The sequence below is a fragment of the Osmerus mordax genome, chromosome 16, assembly GCF_038355195.1.
Source record: "Osmerus mordax isolate fOsmMor3 chromosome 16, fOsmMor3.pri, whole genome shotgun sequence".
Taxonomy (NCBI): Eukaryota; Metazoa; Chordata; class Actinopteri; order Osmeriformes; family Osmeridae; genus Osmerus; species Osmerus mordax.
Genome location: NC_090065.1, coordinates 14,230,072 through 14,248,711, shown reverse-complemented (window position 1 = coordinate 14,248,711; position 18,640 = coordinate 14,230,072). Strand labels below are relative to the sequence as shown.

General features: G+C 46.9%; 3 protein-coding genes across 5 annotated transcripts; all 3 read right to left on the bottom strand.

The window, feature by feature from the left end:
* Window positions 1-52: 52 nt before the first annotated feature.
* gpaa1 (glycosylphosphatidylinositol anchor attachment 1) lies at window positions 53-5,270 on the bottom strand. Of its 3 annotated transcripts, none has more exons than XM_067252476.1 (13): window positions 5,188-5,270; window positions 4,771-4,933; window positions 4,396-4,575; window positions 4,178-4,289; window positions 3,844-3,991; window positions 3,506-3,607; window positions 3,199-3,395; window positions 2,785-2,981; window positions 2,429-2,582; window positions 2,059-2,130; window positions 1,690-1,886; window positions 1,030-1,200; window positions 53-837 (listed from the first exon to the last, which is right to left on the bottom strand). In XM_067252476.1, the coding sequence occupies exons 2-13, from the start codon at window positions 4,842-4,844 to the stop codon at window positions 594-596; spliced, it is 1,848 nt and encodes a 615-aa protein (XP_067108577.1). In that variant the 5' UTR covers window positions 4,845-4,933; window positions 5,188-5,270; the 3' UTR covers window positions 53-593. The 3 variants fall into 3 exon arrangements, with proteins under 3 accessions (XP_067108577.1, XP_067108579.1, XP_067108578.1); XM_067252478.1 differs by having other exon boundaries at window positions 4,771-4,878; window positions 5,188-5,230; XM_067252477.1 differs by having other exon boundaries at window positions 4,771-4,882; window positions 5,188-5,202.
* Window positions 5,271-5,509: 239 nt separating this feature from the next.
* On the bottom strand, window positions 5,510-7,031 carry exosc4 (exosome component 4). Its single transcript, XM_067253706.1, has 3 exons — window positions 6,838-7,031; window positions 6,068-6,274; window positions 5,510-5,986 (listed from the first exon to the last, which is right to left on the bottom strand). The coding sequence occupies exons 1-3, from the start codon at window positions 7,006-7,008 to the stop codon at window positions 5,627-5,629; spliced, it is 738 nt and encodes a 245-aa protein (XP_067109807.1). The 5' UTR covers window positions 7,009-7,031; the 3' UTR covers window positions 5,510-5,626.
* A 225-nt stretch (window positions 7,032-7,256) lies between these two features.
* Window positions 7,257-14,849, bottom strand: LOC136958973 (cAMP-dependent protein kinase catalytic subunit beta). Its single transcript, XM_067253138.1, has 10 exons — window positions 14,583-14,849; window positions 11,384-11,445; window positions 11,143-11,271; window positions 10,559-10,657; window positions 9,889-9,971; window positions 9,614-9,740; window positions 9,430-9,525; window positions 9,192-9,314; window positions 8,920-9,084; window positions 7,257-8,807 (listed from the first exon to the last, which is right to left on the bottom strand). Exons 1-10 carry the CDS (start codon window positions 14,626-14,628, stop codon window positions 8,682-8,684), a joined length of 1,056 nt encoding a protein of 351 aa, XP_067109239.1. The 5' UTR covers window positions 14,629-14,849; the 3' UTR covers window positions 7,257-8,681.
* Window positions 14,850-18,640: the final 3,791 nt, after the last annotated feature.

Here is an 18,640-nt window from a genome sequence, read left to right as displayed (position 1 = left end):
GGCTTCCACATTATTTATGGGAATAAATGTGAAACTCAAATGAAACTCCTGGTCAGTTTTCAGATTTATTAGTTTGGCATAGAAATGTGGTTGTGCACAGAGGGCTCAAATAAAGTTATCAAAACAAACGAATATAAAAACATTAAAAGCAAAAGATGTTTGTACAGTGGATGAGTGGATACGTGTAACTTAGATTCTCCAGCGTCAGACAGAGAGTTGTCTGGTATCACGCCTGCGGGGCCTGTACCCCCCCCCCCCCCAAACAAACAGACAAACACATTGATCATATAAATAAAAACCAGTGCCAGAATTTTCCCTCTGCTATCCAAACCCCCAACACCACCCCAACATTTTTTTCTTTTTTTAAATGCGCTCGAGCATTTAACCTTTAACCCCTCAACCCTATATGAGTGTCTGCATACAAATCCAACCAAAGCATTCAACTCCTTCCCCTGTCCTCTTCAGCCAGTGGGTCATCTCCTCCCTTTCCTGGGAAGGCCCAGTCCTCAGCCCAGCTCGGACAGCCTGCAGCTGGAGAGCCGCCTCCCCACCTCCCCTGGCCCCGGGTCTGGGATGGCTGTGGCTGGGGCAAGCTACTTCCAGAAGAGGATGTTCCAGAGCAGCAGCCAGCAGGGGTAGACCAGCAGGGCCAGCAGAGGGTAGAGCAGCGAGCCGTACAGGGCGTGGTCCAGGATGCCCTGGGAGATGACGGACAGGTAGAGCACCCAGCCCTCCAGCAGGGACACGGGCATCTCCTGCAGCTCCTGGAAGAGGAACACGCAGAACAGGAGGGTGCAGCCGGGGCTCAGGACCACCATGAGGAAGGCAGACAGAACCCTGGAGGGGGGAGAGGGAAAGTGGGGGGGAGGGGGGAGAGGGAGAAAGAAAGGTGGGAAGAGAGAGAAAGGGGGAGAGAGAGAGACCCCGACAAGGACTTAGAAAACAAACGACGCCAAAGAGCATCACTGAACGAGAGACTGCTACCAAACTGAAGAGAGAGGGCACAGCTGGTGTGTGCGAGAGGCTCACTTGGGCACGTGTGGGGTGATGAAGGCGGCCAGGGGCACCAGGGTGAGGGCCAGGATGAAGCCCAGGGAGAAGTTGATGAGGGCGGTGCAGCTGAGGAGCACGGCCAGGTACAGCACAGCCACCAGCTTCAGAACCCTCCAGCCCTGCTCCGTGCCCTCTCCCGACACCAGCCTGGAACACACACACACACACCGCAGCTCAGCACCCTGTATGCTAGTGTGTGTGGGATAGAGAGAGACCATGTGTGAAACGTGTGCGTGAGCTAATGAGCTGTGTGTGTGAAAGAGAGACCAGGTTAGATGTGGACTCCTGTGCTGGCATGTGGAAGGGCAAGTGAGATGTGTGTGTACCAGTGTATGTGTCTGTGTGTGAGACCGGCTGAGGTGTGTGTGTACCAGTGTATGTGTCTGTGTGTGAGACCGGCTGAGGTGTGTGTGAACCAGTGTATGTGTCTGTGTGTGAGACCGGCTGAGGTGTGTGTGTACCAGTGTATGTGTGTGTGTGAGACCGGCTGAGGTGTGTGCATGTGTGTGAAACCAGGTGAGGGGTGTGTGTGTGTGTGTCTGTGTGTGTGTGTGTGAGTCGTGTGTTTGAAAACCAGGTGAGGGGTGTGTGTGTGTGTGTGCGTGCGACCAGGTGAGGGGTGTGTGGTGTGTGTACCGGTGTGTGTTGTGTGGCAGGGCTAGGCCGGCTGTGTAGATGGCGATGGCCGTCAAGACCACCGCCTCGGTCTTGGACACGGGGAAGTGTTCCACCGCAGTGTCCTGAGACAGGATGGGCAGGGTGTAGAGGGCCACGCCCGTCATGTGACTGATCACCACCGGGGTCAGTATGGACAGAATCCCAGGGCTGGACGCCTGCGAGCCAGGAGGAGAACGAGAGGAGAGGAGGCGGGGGTGTCGAGACAGACAAGACAGACCAGGAGGGGAGAGAGGGGTCAAAGTTCAGATCTGATTCATCTCCCATCTCCATGGGTCAGGGCTCCTTAGCATGTCCCCCAGGGCAGGCGGATAACTGAGTGTGACTGACCTGCTCTGCCTCGACCTGCCCCTCCTCTGTCCTGGGGGCGGCGGCACCCAGCTGGACCCACAGGTCCAAGGCCTACACCGGGGGGTTAAGGTCTACAAGTACAGGGCTACGCCCGGATGATAGCAGCGGAACTAGGGAACATGCACACGCGCAAGCATCAAAGCAAACAACTCAAACCACCCAAACCCTCACAACACCCAAACACACACACTGCAGTTTGCCTGTGAGGCAGCCTGTGAGGCAGCCTGTGAGGCAGCCTGTGAGGCAGCCTGTGAGGCAGCCTGTGAGGCAGCCTGTGAGGCAGCCTGTGAGGCAGCCTTCAGTGGCGGTGCCGTGGCGTCCTCAGCTGCTGGCGCTGGGGGGAGGATACACGCAAGACGAGGATGAGAGCCAGGAGGCCAAAGGCCGGCATGTAGTAGCCAATGGAGACGAAGCGAGAGAGGGAGGGCATCAGGTAGAAGAAGTAGGACTGGTGGAGACGCTCCAGGAGGTTGTTCAGCTTCCGGTACATTCCCTCCAGGAGCCTGGCGATGAGCCCAAACACACACACACACAAAGACACACACAGACATAAGGAGACTGCGCATTTAGTAACTTACATGGAGATGGGTATGGCTCAGTGAGTGTAGAGTACGTCTGCAGATTAAGATCGCTTTGGGTTCAAACAAATGCTAACCCCCCCCCCCCCCCCCCAAAGAAAACGACATGTCAGCTCTGGGTCCTGACCTGCCGATGGTGGTGATGTCCGTCTTGTACTGCCGGAAGCTGTTGATGCCTCGCAGGGTGGCCGCCTCGATGTGGTAGCGCAGGAAGAGGCCGTGGTCCCCCCAGGGCCGGCCACTGGCCTGCTTCAGCACCATCAGGCTCATGGTCTGGACGGCGTGGCTGTAGCCCGACGCCGTGTCCCAGTCGTTCCTCTGGAGCTGAGGACGGGAGGCTAGGGTGAGCGACAGCCGTCTCCACCACCGCTCCCTCACAGGACATGACCAAGCCGGTGCTTAACCGGGTCAGCGAGCGTATCCCATATGTTTAACCGTGAGGGGCCCCGGGTTCAATTCCATCCACCCGGGGGGCAATTTTCCTGCTCTCTCGTCTCCATTGACATAGATCATGCAGAAGGAAACGTCCGCGTGGTCCTACCTTGCCCTGGATGGTGCAGAGCACGCTGATCTTCTGGCAGAAGGCGTGGAAGAGGTTGGCCAGGTCCAGGTTGGGCAGCTGTCCGTTCAGTCCCTCCAGAACCAGGTCCATACTGGTGATCTCATCGCTGCTCAGCTCCAGCGACAGCGCCGCCTGGATGGACCCGCCCCGCCCCTGCAGTGGCGACCAATCCATACCTGAGGGACAGGCGCGACGGAGGAGAGGGAGCGGGGGGGTTTGAAATCAACGCATTCTTTCGAAAAGTTACAGGTGTGAGTGTGTGTGTGTGTGTGGGGGGAGCCCTCACCGGTGGTGTTGGTGTGGTGGTATCCCTCCAGCCAAGCCTGCGTACCGATCAGGTCATGCTCGTTCACCAGGAAGATGATGTCCTTCGCCCAGAAGATCTGGCCTGTTGACCGAGACACAACAGGCTCTTCATCAACATGAGACACTGGGGTTCGTAATAGTATTTCGACTTCAGGCATTGGATGTTGGATGGTTGTCCCGATCCACATTTCAACTTAAATACGTCTAAAACACAACACTGAAGGCTAATGTGTGGGGCTAGTAGAGTAACTAGGTGTCGAGGAGCGTGCACGTGTGTGAGCATGTGTGTGCGTGTGTGTGTGTGTGCATTGTACTCACTCCTGAAGTACTGGGCCAGGCCGAGCAGGAGCCCCACTGCCTGGTTGTTGCTGTTCCCGGGGCTGCAGGGGGCAGTCAGCACCAGGGCTTCAGTACGAGGCGCCCTGGGGGCCCGCAGGATGCCGTACACGTTGGTGCCACGCACCATCTGACCCACACAGGACACAGAGAGAGGCCAAGGGACACTTTAGGGGGAAACGTCGGTGCCTGAACACTAGTGGACTACAAAGATGGCCGCCACATGAAGTGCGGAGGGCTGCGTGTTCCTGTGTGCTATCGCTAACATTGCCTCATTGTACACGTAGGCTCCACGTTTCTCCCATCGCACACTCACGTATCTCTCTTTGTTTTCATCGGGGAAGGGCAAGGTGCGAGTGAAGCTCTGGGTGAACACCTCCAGCCCCCGAGCCTGCATGGTCTTCACCAGCCAGTCCACCGGCATCCCTCTAGACACACACACACACACACACACACACGTCAAGAGTCGGGACAGGTATGCTAACACTGGCTGGGTTAAGAGTTTTGCTGGTAGAGCTGGCTTGTCTTACTCACCCTGCCTTCCTCTTGTGAGCGGCAAATTCTTTGCCCGTGGCCAGTGCCCTCTCCCCAGCTGGGAAGCGTTCCTCCACCATGGTAGAACCCATGGCGTTCTCCGACATGTAGGTCCGCAGCGTAAATGGCTCGAAGGCCAGCCCCATGAACCAAGCCACGCCCGCCATGTAACACACCACACTGAAAAGAGAGGCATGGGTTCAATTCATATTGATTCATGTAGTCGTATAATTTCACACACTAGCATATACCTGTTTTTGATGTTTAGGCAGTGTAACGTTTTAGTGAAAAGTGCTTATTTATTTTTTTGCACCAGGCAACATCCCAAGCATTCAACAACATCCCGTTTTATGAATGACAAGATGAGTTATTTACCAGATTGGTGCGTTGAGGCGGGTAAGGAGTTTGGTCAGGGCGCGCCTTCTGTTAGGGTCCGACAGAAGACCCATGGTCCAGTTCCAAGGGTTGTCTCAGCGCAGGACCCTGGCTGGGGCAAGGGGGACACAGTGTGGAACGACGCTTTCTTAATGCACTTGCACTAATGGTGAAAGAACGGAAGAGGATGGAATAGCCACATTTGACAACACGAATTCACATACACACAAAAAAGACAATCACATTGATATAGAAAGTACGGTTGGCTAACGTGCAAGCTAACTAACTACCGCGCAAGCGAGCATCAAACCTAACGCAAGCTTCACATATCTGACAGATTGTGACTGGTAACGGGTAAGATACGTTAATTAGATAAACGTTCATTCAGTTTTAGAAACAGAAATACAATCAACCTACCTCGTTCACAGCAAAACCGGTAAACCACCAAGGGTTTTTGCAGGTGCAGCTGTTTTGGCCGCTGGTCTATAACGTGATTTCCGTGTTCCCTGTCGGAACTACAATACTGCGTACCAATTTCCGTAGAAGCAAAGATGATCAAAAACGAGATCTCCCAAATTAAATTACCGGCGGTCTGACACAAACAGCGATTTTGTACACCACACGTGAACTGTTGAAACGTTCATAATTTTTGATGCATGCTTTATATTCGGATTTAGGTATTTGTCTTAGGCATCTATTCGTTCCTAGTTGAATGTGTAATTTAAACAAGAGACATCCATTCGAGTTTAATGTGTTTACTGTATTTATTACAAATGCATAGGTAAATGAAAAAAGACCTTCCAGACTCAGCCCCTCCACAGCTCTCAACCCATCAGTCTAAGTACTGTGTCCCACATCACTCTCCAGTCAGCACCGACACCTCCTGTAAATGTTGCCGGACCACCTCGTCCAAAACCTTGCTCACTCCCTTGCATGCAGTCATGGCTGCCTCCATCAGCGTCTCCAGGTGGTCCTGGTGGAGTCTGGCGTCCATCTGCAGCAGAGCGATCTGACCCCCGCGGGGCAGCAGAGCCAAGGCCAACGACGTGCCTCCTCCGCTCTCCTCTGCATGGCACAGGTCTGCCAGGGGCGTCTCATCTACGAAGCCAGCTGTGCAGGCACACACGTAGTCCCGCATGGGGATGCCTGCGTCGATCACTGCCAGGGTAGCAGCGTTCACACACGCACTGTAATTCCCACCATCTGACTGCAAGATCTAGGAGAAAGGAAAACTCATGAGTGTACAACAATAAAGGTATAATAAAATGGAACATCCTCGCTTCGTCAAATCTAGCACCTTCACATAGATGTCTATTTGCGAGCGAGGGTACAGTTGAGTCAACACAGCGGCTTCGAATGTCTGCTTGAGGTGAAGGCTCATCTCTGTGGACTTTCGGTCTCCGTGGGGTCTTCTTTTCCTCTCTGCAGTGCTGAAGGTGGCCATGCTGTACTGACAGTTGATCGCTGCTCGGTCATAGAGAATCTTACTGCGGCCTCCACGCACCTGGTGATATCAGGGGCAAAATGACATCAGATATTACTCTGAACCGAAGACAGGCAGGCATATGCCTGACAGATATATACATCTGTCTCATTGATCCTTAAGCTATTCCTGGTTGATCGTCAACATAAGGAGCTCGGCTAGAAGTTTTACATTCATATTTCATTTAAAAGACGCTTCTATCCCAAGTTATACAGCTACAGTGCTTACAGTTAATACAGTATGTGCAGCATATAATCAAGAGGAAAACACTGTCCACAGTTCTAATAGTAATTCCTTGGTCAGTTTCAAATGTAGGCCTACCATAAGAGGTGAATGTAGCCTACAATTAAGTGCAGCTTAAGTTTTGGAACTTAATGGTTATCATGAGATGCTGCGTGCAATCGATTGCATTTTTTTTTTGTCATTGCTGGTTTAAAGATAAGACAGTCATACTGCATAGTATTACATAGTATAGTAAATGCAATTTCCCTACGCCAATACTCTCAACTCTGGTCTAGAGTACCTAGTAGGCAGCAACTTATCTAAATGCTAGCGTAAATGGTGGCTAGCTAGCTAATGCTTACTTCATGTGGACCATACACAACGGCGAGGGCCTTGGTATTTCCCTGCTCTATGTATGCAGAGCCATCGGCTTGGGCGAAAACACCCATGCGGGCTTGAACTTTGCGAAGTTCTGTGGCTTTTCTTCCATCCAGACGATATCCCTGGTCGGAAAGTAATTCCAGTCCTGCCATGTTCGCTGTGTGTCGCCGTGATAAACGCGTGTGCACAAAGCAAAGGACTACGTTACCCAGACGCCCTAATGTACAGTAAATGGGGGTAAAAATAAATACATTCTAATCTAAGAAACTCAAATATATTTAATAACTGTCTATTAATAACGGTCTAAACCTCAACTAGCAGGTTTGCGCTACATATCAAATCGGTTACTAAAATAAAACGAACAACAGTTGACACTTTTAAAAATAAAATTTATTAGCATCTCTAATGTGTATAAATAAAAACATATATATGAAACAATGTATATACGTATAATGTAATGAGCTGAACAATGACTGGATTATATGTGATACAAAGGAGCAGTCTTGTTTTTTTAGCCAGTGTATGTGAGAGGAAAACTGTACCTTCAAATCAAGCATCTTCTTTTTTTTCTTTTTTGACAATATGCATATCTATAAAGTTTCAACTCTATATTCTTTCAAAAGAATGAGCCAAACAGGGATGGCAATTTAAAAACATCAACAGGGAAAACATGGAAAATTGTTACTTTGCAATCCCTCAAAGTTTGCAAAAAGACAGCATAGCATTAATATGTTAGGAAGTGTGGACTTTTTAGGTATTACTAACAAGGTTGAGGCTCACGCCACAACACTTTACACTGAACTGATAAATGAAACAGTACACTCTGAAAACCCTAAAAAGGATTTCCTTTTGCTTGTATCCCCACATATTGGAGGAACGTCCCTTCACAAATTAATATACAAAAGAACCCTTTTCATTTGTGTACTTGAAATCTGGACCTGAAATAAGATGAAGTAACTCAACATGTGCTTAATGTTTAACAAAATGTTTACCCCAAAGGAAAAAACAATTTTGTGTCTATCAGCTTTGCCATTCTCTGTAGTAGTGTACAATGAACATCAATGGGTCAGTGGATCAATGGGACTTCATGGGGTCAGTGGAATCTGCACTCTAAGGCAAAGAAAGGAAAGGGGCCCTCTCTTAACACATCATCCAATTGCTTCTATTTTGGTCATGCTTTTAACACCCAGTGTTCAAATGTCTTACAAAAGTGACAGAACAGATATGCACATAGGACAAATACTATTTCTGAAAGCTGGCCAAACATAAAATCCTGTTTCAGTCCAAGATACAATTATTCTCTTGATAAAAGCATTTGACTTGTAACAGACCATAAATATACACTGAAATCAACAACTAGAGGCAATACCCTACAAACCATGTGTGATTGTGCCTCATAAGAATCGATTTTGACGTTACACCGTGTGGACGCAACATTGGCCTTGGTTTCAAAGTGATGTTTCAGTTTTTCCTCCTAGGTTGAAAAGTATCACATTTTAAAGGGGAGCACAACATCCAAGACTACAACAACTGCTTCAAAGTTAAAAAAAAAAAAAAAAGTAGTGGGAAGATAAAAAAAAGAAAAGAATAGAAAGAAAATACACTGGGGTAGTGACGTGTCTGCTGTAGACTGCAGGTGGGTGTAACAGTGAGGTGTTATCGGCACCAAAGGATCATGGCGACCTCATTCAGCCTTGTGGAATGAAGGGACTACGTAATAGTTTTGAACAATGGCGGTCTCTGCTTCAATCCCATGTCTTTAGAAGAGTGCAAAGATCCCATTATTTCATGTGTTTTAGCCCTGATATATCCATGTTCCTGTGTCCTAAAACTCAGAAAACTCCTTTGCACACTTTTCCGTTAAGGAAACCCGGATTTCCTCTTCCTCGTAGTCGTCGAAGTTGCTCGTGTCCCCCGGGCCTCTGCACTTTGGTATGAACGGGGCTTCCACCTGCAGGCACAGAACATCACACCCTGAAGACTGCACACAGCACTGGAGGACACCGGCGGGGGCCAATCGAGTGTTTCACAGAGACGGACGGCGAGGGAACACTGCCGCATACCTTTCTTTCGTAGATGGCGATCCAGTCCGTCGTGGCGAACCACTTGTGGCTCTTGATGTCGCTGACGCCGTTCTTCAGGTTCCCGTAGCGTTTGGTCAGGTCCACCTGCAGCAGGTTCCTCAGCAGGTCTTTCAAGTCGGAACTGAAGTGGGAGGGGAATCGTACCTGCGGAGAACCAGTGGCACGCAACCCCGGGGTGAGAAAGGTCACGACTGGCACTGTCGACCGAGCAGCACTGATGTGGACGTTTCTTTAAGAGGACGCCTCCCTACCTTTCCAGACACAATCTTTTCGTAGATCTGAATGGGCTGGTCGGCGAAAAATGGAGGGTAGCCAGCTGCCATCTCATAGATGAGGACCCCGAGGGCCCACCAGTCCACCGCTTTGTTGTAACCCTATTCCAACAACAGCGGTACACGTAGGTCACGCCACGACACAGAAATGACACAAGACAAACAACGCCTTTCAATGGTTGCTTCCTTAGTCGTGACACGGAGATGTGGTTCTTACCTTGCTGAGGATTATCTCTGGGGCCAGGTACTCTGGTGTGCCACACAACGTCCAAGTCCTGCCTTTTACCCTCTTGGCAAACCCAAAGTCTGTCACCTGACAGGGCGACAGCACATAGGCAGGGGTCAAGGAGGAGCCAAATGATAACCCGAGACCGTCCTTTCCGGTGATCAATGTTACCAACCTGGATGTAGCCATGCTGGTCAATGAGAAGGTTCTCAGGCTTAAGATCTCTGTAGATCAGATCGAGCGAATGGAGGTACTCGAATGTCAGGACTATCTGGGCTGCATAAAATCGTGCGTGTGGTTCACTATGGAGGAAAAAAGACTGTTATAGGGACTGTCGTATGGAATGTACCGTGTACTTGCATGAGCAAACATCTTCTTACTGAACAAGGTAAGACTTTTTTGAACGACATAAAAATTGAAACATTGTTTGTGGCAAGGAGCGGCGGTCACCTAAATCTTCCGATTCGTCTTAGATGCGAGAACATCTCTCCTCCTGGTACGTACTCCATCACCATGTACAAGTTGGAGTTGTCCTGGGAGAGAAATTAAGCAAACACACAGGCCACTCCAGTGTCATTGAGCTGCTAGACAAATGAAGGCTCTGTCACTGAGCAGACAGCACAGGGCAGAGACTGTACCTTGAAGGCTCTGTCACTGAGCAGACAGCACAGGGCAGAGACTGTACCTTGAAGGCTCTGTCACTGAGCAGACAGCACAGGGCAGAGACAGTACCTTGAAGGCTCTGTCACTGAGCAGACAGCACAGGGCAGAGACTGTACCTTGAAGGCTCTGTCACTGAGCAGACAGCACAGGGCAGAGACTGTACCTTGAAAGTACAGTCTGTTTTCTTGTCTTGCAAAAAGAAATGGATCAATACTTTAAAACAATCCAATACTATACCAACAAAAAACACTTAAATTGATAAATGTTTGTCCCTTGAGGTCTTTGTTTAAAAGGTTTGTACCCCTGGCCTTTTGTTTATTTCGTATCTGTATAGTATTGTTGCTATTCTCATATACCGTATTTGTGATGCTACTATTTAGATCATTTGTTTGTAACCTTCTCATTGCTTGTATTTCAGGACTGCATTTAAATAAAAATTAAAATGTAAAGACTGTACCTTGAAGGCATACTCCAGCCGGACGAGGAAGGGGAAACACACAGCCTGCAGGATTCTTTTCTCGTTCAATGTGTGCTCTATTTGTTTGAGTTTCACCACCTGATAAGACAAAAATATGAATCAACAGGCAGCTGCGGTGAAGGCATGACACTGCTTAACCCTTGTGTTATCTTCGGGTCATTCTGACCCATCAGTCGTTGTGACCCACCGTCGTATTGCGACAACTTTACCGCATACAAAAACAAAGTAAAGCAATTTATTTTAACCGTTGGGCTGTCTCAGACCCCCCACATTGCAAAGGTTAAAAGAAAATTATTTTTATTTGTTTTTGTATTGGGTAAAATTGGGTAAACACAACGATGGTTCGTTATGAACCTTTGGGTCATGTGACCCGAAGGCAGCACAAGGGTTAATCCTGCCCTGAAATAACAAAACCTGTGCTGAACAGACCTTCTAATACAATAACCAGGTATGTGCCCCATTTCTAACATGTGGGTCACTCACAGCAATAAAAACCATGTGGGTGGTGTGAGGGGGGGGGGGGGGGGCAGCACGTTAGGGAAACAGTGTTTTTCCTCCCTGACCTTCTGCTTGTCCAGTATTTTCATGGCGTAGAACTGCTCTGTTCCTTTATGTTTCACCAGCATGACTCTGCCGAATGAGCCTGTGCCCAAAGTCTTCGTCCTTTCAAAGTCATCTAGGCCCGTGGTGCTCTGTGATGGAAACACAGTCAGCTCGAGGGGGTAACTGGACATCCAAATACACTTCTAACTCCTGTTCCCCCCGCTTACCACAGGAGGGGAAACGCCTGAAAACACTGCTCACCTGTGGTGGACACTCCCATTTCCGTAGGAAGTCTTCTTTGGCTTTGGCGAGAAACTCTTTAACTGGAAGGAGAAGTACACCAAAAAAACTTGAGTGAATCCCGTGGAACATCAAACTTTGTCAACTTAGACAAGGTCTGGATGGATCGGGCAACAAACACCAACAGATATTTTACAACGAGGGGTTAAGCAGCACTAACACACAATATCCACTTTATAAGGGGGCTTGAGGAAGACACACACACACACAGCAAATGCACTGTTCTCTATCTGAAGAGGCACAGAATGACGACACACAACAAACAACCAAGACGACAACCACCACCACAGACAGACTGGTGAGAAGTGATGACCGTGAGAGGCCTCTCCCCCCCCCCCCCCCCCCGTCTTATTAGGGCGGTCGAGGTTGACGAGGAAAGGAGAGGCCGGACTCCCAGGACATGCATGGCTGTTGTTCATCACTGTCTCCACAGCAAAACTGTTTTAATGAAAGCCTAAGAAACTCACACAGAATCACCACACTGATTACACAAGCAGGGACAAACCAACATTACATGGAAAACACAGCAGACATCCAGAATGACAGAGTGCAGACGACGACACGATTGAGATTTGGGGGAGGGTGTTGGAAATGCATGTAGTACTGAATCACAAGTCATATTTTGATGTCTTTAGAGAGCAAAGTTCTGTCATTTTGGGAATCTAGTGGAAAATATGGGCATACCAAAAGTCTCTATAGATCAGCAAGGATTTGCAGGAACAATCACCCACATGGATGGGATGATAAGGAAGGAAAAAGACAGAGAAAGGGAGAGAGGTCGATTTTTATGCACATTCAAGAATCTCGGATCAACAAACATGAAGCATACAGTTTGCAATGATGAAGCAACAGTAAACAGGGAGGCAATGACAGCCGCGCCACTCAAATACAAGACGATGCACTTGGAATGGCCCCTGAAAAACATGGTGCACAGAAGTTCAAAACACACAAGATGACCACATTCTCAGTGCTGTATATCTGGAATAGACAAAGTTTGACAAAAAAAGGTGTGTAGCCTATATGATGTACCAGTCCGCACCACACAGACATATCTAACATGTAACACAATAGACAAGCTGATTATAGGTCCAGTCTGATCATCTTTTCTTCAGATAACAGAAATGTGTACTCGTGTTGTAAAAAAAAAATAAAAAAAAAATGTTCTAATAAAGTCACACACACATGCACACCCACAGAGCTATTATAGGGAACCAGGTCGCCTTGTGAATCAACCCTTCAGACAAATCTGCAGCTCAGGGCATTGTGTCAGCTTACACAGGTTTAATACCCAGCTCCAGCTTGGGACACTACTGCTCAGGGCCACACTGCTAGAGCCACTCAGCAGAGCGCCATGCTCATCTGGTCCACGATGCCAGCGGGCATCTGGAAACGCAACCAGGTTAGTTCGCTTTGTCTCAGGACCCCAATAAATCTCACACCAACAGATTCATAAGAGTCATAAAATGAAATGACACCCCTTAACAACCTTGATACAGGTTAGCGGCCATAAATACTTACACATCCAAGTGCATGTAGCATACTATATCACTTAAACTTATTTCCAAGTGAATGTAGGCTTCCAGAACATAAAACAGAATGACTAAACAAAGAGGTATGTAGTTAACAAAAATTAAGTGGTGTTAACAAGTCTAACCAATTTAATAAGCGTTGTCCCACTTAAATTCGACTACAAACCAACACCGACTCGGTATCTAAACTTTAGCCTAATCATTTTTGCCTTATCACTATCAAATGGACACTGGTTATCAGCAAAATACGTCAAAGCATACCATGGCAAATTAATGCAGGCTAAGGGCTTGCTACGTCAAACCTTTCAAAGCTTGTAATTCAGCTTATCCTCTGACGAAGGTCTGATGACAAGCCTTTCCAGTCAATGACAAACTGTGTGTGTGCGCGTGATTGTACACACAGTACATGTGTGTGTGAGAGACAGAACCTTAGCTCTACCTAGATTAAACAGGAACTCTAAACAAAAAAATGACTTCTGTGGTAAATCACTCGGGGTGGTTGTAGTAAAGCCTGGTTTTATGAATGGGAACAAGAGCATTTGTCATATCTTCACCATATTTGGTCATGCTGGTGCGCTCAGGGAGAAAGCTGTGTTCATACAGTAAATCAAGAATAACAAAATAAGGAAACTGCTTTCTAATGATATAACACGTCATGGCTGTCTACAATGACCTTTGTGTGGCCATGGTTTACTCCAACATTAATACAGTTAGGTAGCATTTGTACACATGAAGATGTGTTGCAGAACCACCCATATTAGCCTTCAAGCTATGATAGCTATACAACAGTTGCGTGCAGCAACCACAATATACAAACAGCAGGCCATCATCGCCGGAATTACTTTCTAGGTCTAAAACCCCGACCCCGGTAATAGCAATGCATTTAGCCTTGCGACCAACAGTGGATTATAGGCTCGGGGCCGTCTCCAGTCAATACACTGGCCCGGTACAGTAGCCAGTTACCGTTAGCTTTCAGACGACAAATGGAGAGGCAGCTAAAAGGTTAGAGCTAACAATACCAGATAACTGTTAAGCTAACAGGTTCGCCAGGTTCTCGCTTGTTAGCTAAGGCCTTTTGCAGACTTAATCCACCAAGTATAATGATAGCAGGCAGGCTAGCTACACATATCATATCTTCCCTAGGCCGTTAAGTCTTAAAACCAAGTGGCTAACACATGCATATCGTTTAGAGACCAACAGCTATCTAGCTAGCTAAATAGAAAGCTGACACTCGGAATCTGTAAAGTTAGATAGTCTTCCTATGTAGCAAAACTAGCTAGATTAGCCAACCCAGCCCCCTCGCTAAAATAGGGTTGCCAATGACAACATCGTCTAAAAAAGATTGGTAATGATCACATAACTTGACCAGCATGTTCCAATTAGTTGGCCTATAATGGACACTTCCTATAACTATAAATGCAAGAACAGCTGGAGTAAGTACACAGCAAATGCATAATCGAACGTTATGCATGTAAAAATGTAGCTTTGCTGGGTAAGACTAACCAAATTCCAGAATAAGACCAAGTGGCCCCAACCTTATTTGAAAAGACTGGCTCTCTGAACTGCATTTGATGTAGGTGCTGTTCTCTGTATCTAAATACATATGAGTGTGTTGACATATTTTAACTCACCGCTCTCTAGCTCGTTGCCTTTCTTGGCAGTGGCAGCGTTTCCCATCGTATGGAAGACACGGCGATCGCTAAGACTGCGGGAGATGGTGGTAGCTAACTACAGAAATATGCCCCCACTCCTTGATTTTAACGTAACAATGTTATTGCCACTCGATAGCAATGTAATGATACAACCTACAATGAAATATATTGTCAACAGCCCTATTCAACCCCTTTGCTAGCGATGTTTTCCGCCCCGACTATCTCTGACATCCAGCTAGCGGTCACTTCTCCCACAAGCATTCTCTGTTATTGGACGCTTTGCTCAGGCAGAGATCTCTGGTTTCGAGATATCGTACTTGATCTACTTCCGCCTCTCGAAGTTCTTCTTCTTTTAAATTAGCGGGGGTCTAGACAGATATCGGCGCATTACTGCCTTCTACAGGCGAAAGAAAAAGCATAGCGCTAAATATCTGCTCCAGGCTATACCCAGCCTAGGCCAAGAGTACAGGCCTTAGGATATTAACTTTTGGACCATCCAAGCAGTCACTCCCCCAGCAGGGTCAGCCAACCCACAAAACAAACTGCAAACCTCCGCTCAGCCCAGACCACAGTGCCCCAGCTTTCATCTGGTAAACACGCATTCATCCTACCGCCCCCAGAGCCTCCCTCTCCTGTTTGACTGGCGACTGAAAGGAAAACTAGGACTAATGCCTAGCAGTCCTCCCAGCCGCCCACACCTCCCTTGCCAATGTGCAGCCAAACCCTCCCGATTCCTGCTCCCCTTCCCGAAACACACCCTCACCTCCACCTCACCCCTGGACAGAGCAGTCCAAGCAATCCCATCCTATATTACCTGCTACCCACACACAATCCCCACTGCACAGCCTAAGTGCTCCCCCTCCAGTGAGAGAGCCATGCCTCTAAGTTGTTCATATACTGTAAATTTAACATATCTCTATATACATTACATTTTACATTACGTCATTTAGCAGACGCTCTTATCCAGAGCGACTTACAGTAAGTACAGGGACATTCCCCCGAGGCAAGTAGGGTGAAGTGCCTTGCCCAAGGACACAACGTCAGTTTGCATGACCGGGAATCGAACGAAACCTTCGGATTACTAGTCCGACTCCCTCACCGCTCAGCCACCTGACTCCCATAATACATAATAGTACATTTATTCAACCCAGAGTGTGGATTGTGGGCTCACTTTCAAACATAAATCAAAGAGATGAGCGTAACCTACATTCTCACGCTTTAGGACACGGTACAGTAGTAGGCGGGATAAAATGAAACCAGAAGCTCTTTCCAGGGACGTCAACCCAAATTTTTTCGCTCACTGGTGTCAGTCCTTAACTACTGGACTCCGTTCATTTAGGGTCACCAGAACACTTTTTTCCATGTTAACTTGCCGAGTTACTAAAACCTATAGTTTTCCAATCCAAAATCCAAGGAGACTTGTCTTGAGTTACAAATGTGTTTGCATATGTAAAAAAAAAAGCAAAAAGGCCAAGCTACTTCAAATCAGTGCACTGAATTCAGACATTTCAGCATGACCCACCATTGAAAAAAATATTCTTAAGGGACTCGATAAATCACATTAAGCCAACAATTCCTTCCAGTACACTACATCACAGTAAAAGGTCAACAGTTCCTTCTTTGTCCAATGGCAAAAGTGCGCCTGTACTAGCTAACTTGATGGTTTATCAGTTTGCATTATACATTACCATCAAAGATCAATCGATCCCAACCTTGAACTCAAAGCAGAAGTTTTATAAATAGCCAGCAGAAGAAGTAGAATCTAATCTACTGTAGCTAACCAAACCGTTACAGTATCCTAGTACTAGCTAGCTAGGCTACAGTACCATACTGTACATATGAACGTACTGTAGCTAGATAGCTACTAGTAGAGCTAACTTGACATGACTGCTTTGCTGCGCTTTATTTAATTACAGATTGTTTACACAATAAAACGGTTCGTTCATATTCTCACACATACCGTCCATATTCACCGATCTTTGTACAATGCCTTCCACCTGGCTAATAAAATCGAGCTATTAAGCTAGCCATGTTCGATCCACTTTAGATAGTAACGTTTGACAGCAGATCGAGAGGAGTCAGTTTGGCGGCTTGGCACAAGCGCGAGCTTGTGATTGGATCCATGATGTCCGCTGACTGTCCGACGTGAGAAGGTTGGATTTGCATAACAAATGTTACATTAACCCACCGCAATAATTGAGGCAGATAATTTATGCTTAAAGGAGGTATACTTTTTTTTACACGTACACAGAATTCCTTCCTTAACCTTAACGTTTTAGTTTTTTTAAACACATCAGCAGGGCACCGCGGGTCATTTCCCATCTCTCTTAAAACTGTCAAGATATAGACAACGCTTGCATGTCAAGAGTTACGCCTGGCCAAACATGAGCTCGCAGATTCGTTCGTATATCCAGCAGGGGCGGATATACCGGGTTGGTAAGGGGTGGCATGCCACCCTAAAATAGCCTTGCCACCCCAGCTGCCACCCCAGTTGGCAGCTTTGAAAACAAAGAAAAGTTGTGGCTCATCGGACATTTGCGAGAGCGAATTTCTAATATCCCACTGCAAGTGAATGCAGCACTAGATGACTCCTACCACCCTCCCCACTCCACTCTGCGAAGTTGGACATTTGCAAGAGCGAATGTCTAATATCCTAATATCCGAATGCATGTAAATGCAGCATGAGATGACGCCATCCACCCTCCCCACACCGCCACCAAAGTTGCTTTTATTTTTTCATTTTTCAGTTCACCATAGAAGGCTCCAACTCAGGGAAGCAATCGTCAGCACGGACAGCAGACCACACCGGAGGAATGAGGTTTTGAGGTGCAATTATCTATTAATGACTAAGAATAATTAGAAAAGTGCAGGGTTAACGTTGCAACGTTACTTTTCCTGTTGAATTGAGGTTAATAACGTTAACTCGTGAATTCTTGGGAAAGCAACAACAAAGATGACCATGGTAAAGTTAGTTTGAAGTTCCATATTCAACAGATGTTCGGACGCCCAGTATTGTGTTATTTTAACCGGTGTTTAGCACCGCTATGACCGGCTGCTTAGCCAATGCTTTTGGCTGCCTAAACAACACGTATGTTAGGGACGTCAACAAATGAAAAATTTCAAAAGTCAATAGCTTTTCAACAACATGAACTAATGATCAAAATAATGTTAAACTGTTTAAAGAGTCAGGTGGCAGGGAGTCAGGTGGCTGAGCGGTTAGGGAATCGGGCTATTAATCAGAAGGTTGCTGGTTCGATTCGTGTCCGTGCCAAATGACGTTGTGTCCTTGGGCAAGGCACTTCACCCTACTTGCCTCGGGGGGAATGTCCCTGTACTTACTGTAAGTCGCTCTGGATAAGAGCGTCTGCTAAATGACTAAATGTGAAGATGTATGCATTTATGCTGCACAGCCTTTATTTTGTTCATTTTCATCTCAGGTTATTAAAAACATTTTTTTATTCAAAAGAAATCTTCAAACTTCAATAGCTTTTTGGTCATGTGACCTATAATCCTCAAATTCATTTCAATGTTCACTGACTATGCAAACATGTTGCACAGCTTTTAGTTTTTTCATTTTTATCTCACACACTTTTGTGATATCAAGAAGTCTTTAACCTGGAGATCTCTCGTCTGTAAAACTTGAACATGTCAGCAGGGGGCATTGTTTGCATGTGAAGGAAGTAATGTGACAGCCTGTGGGCTGAGGATTGGCTTTAAAGGTTGTATTACAGTAGCCTAAGGGAATCCAGTCCAAATGGTTGTATTCCATATTTGCTGTGAGTATGACGGGTAGGCCTAATTACCCTTAACAAAGCACTATGCATAGACTGCATAGACTAATACCTCAATTTAATCTCAACCACTTGTTCTTTCTCTCCTGCTGTCCAATTGTATTTTCTTCACTTCCTTTACTTCCTTCTATTTTTCCACACAGCATGCTGAACAACATAGAACTGTACTTACGGCAATGCGTGAATACAATTTTCAATGTACAATGCCAGACAAAAGCGAAAATAATTATATTCTTTCCCACTGTT